The 6,551-nt window shown below is 29.8% G+C and overlaps 1 protein-coding gene and 1 pseudogene across 1 annotated transcript; both read right to left on the bottom strand.

Moving 5' to 3' along the window:
- Positions 1–680: 680 nt before the first annotated feature.
- Positions 681–1,486, bottom strand: LOC112772965 (SKP1-like protein 1B; annotated as a pseudogene).
- Positions 1,487–1,710: 224 nt separating this feature from the next.
- Positions 1,711–6,174, bottom strand: LOC112769469 (probable fatty acyl-CoA reductase 4). The gene is made up of 9 exons (XM_072224740.1): positions 6,087–6,174; positions 5,886–5,989; positions 5,072–5,274; positions 4,624–4,724; positions 3,428–3,620; positions 2,737–2,898; positions 2,561–2,642; positions 1,983–2,041; positions 1,711–1,873 (listed from the first exon to the last, which is right to left on the bottom strand). Exons 1-9 carry the CDS (start codon positions 6,172–6,174, stop codon positions 1,711–1,713), a joined length of 1,155 nt encoding a protein of 384 aa, XP_072080841.1.
- Positions 6,175–6,551: the final 377 nt, after the last annotated feature.

Here is a 6,551-nt window from a genome sequence, read left to right on the forward strand (position 1 = left end):
CGAATTATATTCTGGTAATTCAGTTTAGTTAGTTAGGGAGATATTCTGCTTTGGTTCTGTTCTCAACAGAATTTATTTGCTTTGGTGTATATATATCAGCTAGAGTACACTTAGGCAATACACAACTGAATCAATCTGAATCAAGATTAATCATTCACGTTTAACCTTATATTTTGATCGTTATTTAGGCCATGGATTCAGGCTTTAATATTAAGGTGTTACTTTTTCATGGCAACCATGTTGGTGGCTGACATAGTGACATTCATAACCAAGCAAGGGATTTAAAATACAAAAGGGTTTCTTATTTTTTTATTTTAATTCCAACCATAGTTTGATTTCCAATTCTATTATCTTCACACTACAGCCACTACAACAAACACACAAAATTAAAGAGGTGTAACCGGCAATCTGAAACAACACCAAGGCGAATCGAAATTTCAAATGCAATTCCTACAATCACCAAATCCTAACAAAATGTAAAAAATATCAATAATTATTAAATTACTCTTCTACCTTATTCCATGACAATAATAAAGAAGTCTCGTGGTTCACAAATTTAACCCAACAGAATACATAAATTCAATTACAATTTTAGTCTTTATTATCTTATCTTTTCTTTTCTTTGTCTTATCTTATCTTTATTTTTGTCTTCTCATTGAAGAGAAAACAGAAAGAGCTTGTTTTGAAAAAAGCTTGGCAAAGAATTGAACATTAAAACATGATACCGAGAAACAAATCATTCCTCCACCATAACCAAATACTTACAATTTCAAGATCCAAATAAGAGAAAGTCTTGTCACCAAGTCACCAACATTGACATAACAAAAATAGGGAAAACAAGATAAACCATAAAAGTAAAACTAGCAAGTATAGCATAAATGGAACCACAGGGCACCCAATCTCAGAAGCTATGCATGCAGCAGGAGAAGCAGCAGATCATCATCATTCAAACGCCCACTGGTTTTGGCGGCGGACCTCCTCCTCCTCCTCCGGCGTGAAGTCATTCTTGATATTGAATGTCTTGCGAATCTCCTCCGGAGTCTTGCCCTGCCACTGTCTGGCAAGTAAGGTCCAAGAGGCTCTTGATGTTCAAGTAGTTTGCAGCCAGAATGAGATCGAAGAGCGTGGCCTGATCGACCTTAACGAATTCAGCATCCCACATCTTGAGATCCTCCTCGGAAGCAGCAGCATCGACGTGCTTCTTGCAATACTCAATCACCTTCGCAAGGATCTTGCTGGTGACGTTTGGAAGAGGAATTCCACTGTCAGCGCAATCGTCTTCGATCATGTGCTTGATCGTCTGCGATTCGAGAGCCACTGTCTCGTCAACCTCAAACGCCTCGCCATCGGAACTTTTCAAAGTGATCTTCTTCATTGACGCCATTTATTATCGATTGAAGAAGAAAAGAAGAGAGGAAGAAAAGAGCGTTTTTTTTAACTTTGTATTTTTTGAATGATTGAATTGAATTGTAAACTATGAGGATAAAATTAAATATATATAGAGTATTGTTCTAGGAAAGATAAAAGCAAATAAAAAGAAGATAAGAACTAAAGATAAGATAAAGAAAATATAAAATAAGATAATAAAGACTAAAATTGTAATTGAATTTATGTATTTTATTGGACTAAATTTGTAGATTACGAAATTTTTTTATTGTTGTCGTGGGATAAGGTAGAAGAGTAGTTTAATAATAATCTGTTGTTTTAAGGTTACATCTTTGGTTGCATAGTATACTTAATTAGACCTGGGAAATGAACATTCATCAAGTAGTCCTTCCAATCAATGCTCTTAGGATCAAAGTTATATTCCTTATCCATCTTGCCAACTCCTTTTATTGCTATTCGCAGCTTCTCTGTGTTCTCATCATCAAAACTGTTAATAAATTATATACAAATCAATGTAATGAATTCGATATATACAGTATTTCACACACATATATATATATAAACTAATGATTATTGAATATGTAGCATGTACGTACATGCCCTCGAAGAGACCATAAGGCCTATAAAGATTCATTGTCCTCTTCAACCTTGAATCCTTGATACCGTAAACGGGGACAATAATTAAGTATTATCAGTAAAGAATATGATTCAATATGGATAAACATTTTGGAAATATAAACCATAGTTAACTTATTTGAACCAATACCTTGGTTTGTTGAAATTCATGATCTTCAGTAATTCTTGGGTTGAATACCATTTTTTCAAACAAAGCCCCTGACTTTTTATAATTTCTTAGCCAGGGATTGCTTGTAACATAAAGATACATTATTTCTTGAATATCCGAAAATTTAATTGGATTTCTTAGGGAAGTACCAATATGGTAGCAGATGAAATTGTTGGAAAGATTACACTTAGAATGAACCAACAGCGCTATGATCATTGAGTTTATTACCATGTCTGCTGGTACCTGCACCATCCATCATTTCATTCATTTGATATTTTTTTAAAAAAATTAATTATCAAGTAAGAGAAGCAAAATGCAACATTAAGAGTCCGAAAATAAAAACATTCAAAGTAAAAATTATTTGAAGAATACAGTGAGACCGAGACTCACCAGGTCCATAGTTATATTTGGATGACCAACAAAACTAGTTATTGCTCCTTTGAAATACTCAACAAACACAAAGTCTATAGTTCTGTAGTCACAAAAAATTATATCATTTAATTACTCAAATAATTATATATTACATACACGCACATATGTGATAATTAAATTGAGTGATTATTTACCTAACACCTTCAATCCAACCCGGAAAAGGTTCTGAATGAGTGCCAATCACAGCAGTAGGACGTGTGATGATCAATGGTATATTTCCCTTCATGCTCATCACAAGCATTTCTCCCATGGCTTTTGTAAATGTATACGTATTTGGCCATCCATACAAATTTGCCCTAGAATTTTCATAAACATAACCAGAAAATTAGGGGGCTATAAGACTGCGTCTGATTTCAGGGGACGGGACACTGAGATAGAAACACAGAGACACAAAATCGTGTTTGATAGATTGAAACATAGACAGAGATATTATGTCCAAAGATAATGAATAAGTGTATTTTGTGTTCATTCTGATAGGAATAATACAAAGACACTAACAAGAGATACAACTTATTTTTATTTTTTATTATTTTTATTAATTTTTTATAATTATATATTTTTATTATTATATTTTTCTTTTCAAAATTTTTGAATGAAAATAAATTGGATTTTTATAATTTATTTTAATTTATCACCAAATAAAATATAAGAACACAAAATTTTATATCTCTATCCTTTGTGTTTTGTTCTAAGAATCTTGTCTTATCCTATTCTCAAAAACAAACACAACCTTAAAGGAATAAAGAACGCATGGATCATCAATATTATCGTTGCATGCAGAACTCAAATTTTCAGGATTTATATATATATATAATTATGATTTACCTTGTTGCTCCAAATTCTTTCATTATTGAGGTGATTGTTTCTTGATTGGCATTTTGTTCTTGGAGTTCACTAAGTTTTTCCTCAATCAACTGCTTTTCTAAGCTGATGTCCAATTCTAAAGAGCTTTTTAGTGTTTGGCCCATACGGAATGATTCCTCAGGTATTAATCCTTTTGCTTCTCCACAAACATAAGCTGAATCCAAAATATAAATTTATCAAATATATTTTTTTTTCTTTTGAAGTTTAGAAATTGATAAATAGCTTAGCTTACTAGATAGCGCCTAGGGGGCTAAACATTACGAGAAGGGAGAGATTTTTGCATGTAAATCAAACATATCATAAATATGTAGAGCTTTTATAATAATTATGATTATTACTATTTTAAGCATATAACCATAATTTTTTGTTAGGCCACACTTTTCTTTTAAATAAAAATCGTTATTTGATTCTGGTATCAAAAGTTTCAAAGTCTTAAATTAAAATAAGGAAAAGTTTAGGGGCCAGCAACTTTATCAAATTTTGGCCAACATGTAACCAGCAAAGAAAAGTGAGTCATTGAATGAAATCTCACACCAATAAAATCATCATTGATAGCTGATAGCTATTTGATGGCTACAAATCACAAAAGTTGCTGTCCCCTAACACTCCTCTTAAAATAATTATAAAATTAAGATTTTGTGCAAAATTAGTTTTTATTGACTTTTTACAAAATTTGGTATCATTAGAAATAGTATTAGTTAAAATTAGATCATGAAATCAAATTTAGGAAATTTTTAACTTTTTTTTCTCCCCAAATTTTAATGCTTCTTTGTTGAAAATAACATTTAATGCTTCTCAAATAATAACAAAACAGGAGATTCTCACAAGTAAAAAGACATAAAATAATCCATAGAAAGAGAAAAGAGTAATGTTTGAGTGTCTTTTTCTTAGCATCAGCGTCATCATTCTGTTTTTCAAACTGCCTAGTAATTTTGAAATTCTAAAGCATTCTTCCTTGCTAATTCAACAACACGTTAGCCATCGAAAACTATCATTCTCGAAGATGAACTTATTTCGGACTTTCTAAATTTTTAAATCAGGTACATTGCTGCTCTCATTTGCATCTTATCATTTTTTTTTTTGTTCTTCAACTTTTCGCGGTTAATTCGAACCATGTATGTTATTTCACATATTTATAAAATTGAGATATTACATACCGGTTGATACATGAAGAAAAACTTCTATTCTATGACACATTTTAGCAAAGTTTATAGCATTATAAGCTCCCATTGTATTTGTATCCATTGCAACATCAAATCTGTAAAAAATAAACAAGATAACAATAACCAAATAAATAAAGCTATATAGCGGCTTATTAATTATAATAGATATTCGAATGAAAATTGTATAATTATATATCGTGATGTAAAATTATCTTTTTCAGTTATTAAATAGTGAATTATAGAGTTTGATTTTGATATATTATAAAAATGTTATTTTTATTTAAAATGTAATTAAATAAAAAAATTAAATTTTTAAATAAATATTTTAATATTTTTATAAAAATATTTTTAGTATTTTTAATTTATTGAAGTAAGTGTTGTCATTAATTATTATTATTATTGCTAATATTAATGAAATCTTATTGTACACATCATTTTTCACCTTTCATCAAGTGTAGTAGTTCCCGCAGTGTGCACTATAATATCAATCGCATCCAACATCTCTTCAATGAGGATTTGGTCTTTGATTCCGAAATTGTGAAGAGAAACATCACCTGCAACTGCCACCACTTTGTCGGCTAAAAAAGAGCTGAATTTTTCACCCCACTTATCTTTTTGCATTTTGAACAATTTCTTCTCAAAGACCTACATAAATAATAGATATAATAAATATGTCGATATAAAATTTGTTTAATATTTGTCCTATAGTGGATCTACATAGTTAGAGATTATGGTTCTAAAAAATTTGTTAATAGTAAACGCAAAATATATATATGATAATAAATTAATTTTTATAATAATTTAATATAATAAGAACAAATAAATATCATCATGTATTATTTAAAAAGATTTCAAATTTTAGTGGGGCGTTTGCCCCCACAAATACATGAATCTGTCTTTGAGTGTGTGTATATAAAAGGAGTCAGTATTTTTAGTGAAAAATGAAAAGTTTATTATTATTATTAATTTCAATAAAACAAATGTTAGTCACGTTATGTATTACGTGTAGTTCATATGTGTTAATTTCTAACTAATGCATCTAATCAGGGGCGAAACTAAATAAAATATTAGAGGAATCAAAAATATTTACATAATAAAATAAAACTAAAATAAAATTTTAAAGAAAATTAAATTAAAATTTACATATAATTTACATATAAAAAATTTAAATTAGGGAGCCATTGCCCCCTTTTCTATAATGTAGTTCCGCCCCTGCACCTGATCATGAAACAACTAAATTAAACGAAAATGAGTACCTCATTATGCAAGCGTTGGACAGCTATATGTGGATTTGATGCTCTCACAACAAGGTATAACCTTTTTATGTTGGGTTGAACCCTCAATATCTTCTCCACGAGAACTATAAACAAAATTAAAATTTTAAAAGAACCATTAGAGCGTTAATCATTGTACTAATTTCAGCATCAGAAGTATAGATATAGATGCAAGATAATAACTTTTGGCTAAGAATCCAGTTGCACCAGTAATTAAAATGGTCTTTTCTTTGAAATACTCCTCAACACTATTACTTGTGAACTCTGCCATACCTAATTGAAATAATAAATAGCGGTTGTAACTAACGGTATATGAAAACGCGTACTAAATTTTATGTAGTTTGGCTCTGTCAACCGTAATTTATCGGATTAAGAGTCAAGACAAATTAATGTTGATTTTAATTACAGTTATAAATTTTGGGCAGCGTCTTATTGTTTCACGCAATAAATACATTTCCCTTGCGGGGAAATTTCGGGCAGCATCTTTTAATTAAATAGAATTTATGACATAGTATCAAAAATTTATATTTAAAAAGTCTAATGTTTAATTCTTAGTGAATTTCAAAAGTAATAAATAGTATAAATCAAATAAATAAATAAAAATGTCTATACAAAAAATAAATAAACCCAAAAAGATAATATTACTTG

Source organism: Arachis hypogaea, chromosome 18, assembly GCF_003086295.3.
Source record: "Arachis hypogaea cultivar Tifrunner chromosome 18, arahy.Tifrunner.gnm2.J5K5, whole genome shotgun sequence".
NCBI classification, from domain to species: domain Eukaryota; kingdom Viridiplantae; phylum Streptophyta; class Magnoliopsida; order Fabales; family Fabaceae; genus Arachis; species Arachis hypogaea.

What these genes read in the sequence shown, in the direction of transcription:
- LOC112769469 (XM_072224740.1), bottom strand. Translation starts at nt 6,174, where the DNA reads ATGGCAGAGTTCACAAGTAATAGTGTTGAGGAGTATTTCAAAGAAAAG. An exon ending in AACTGGATTCTTAGCCAAAA is followed by an intron (nt 5,990 to 6,086) that starts GTTATTATCTTG and finishes TTTTGTTTATAG; the next exon opens with TTCTCGTGGAGAAGATATTG. An exon ending in TATGGTCTCTTCGAGGGCAT is followed by an intron (nt 1,874 to 1,982) that starts GTACGTACATGC and finishes ATTTATTAACAG; the next exon opens with TTTTGATGATGAGAACACAG.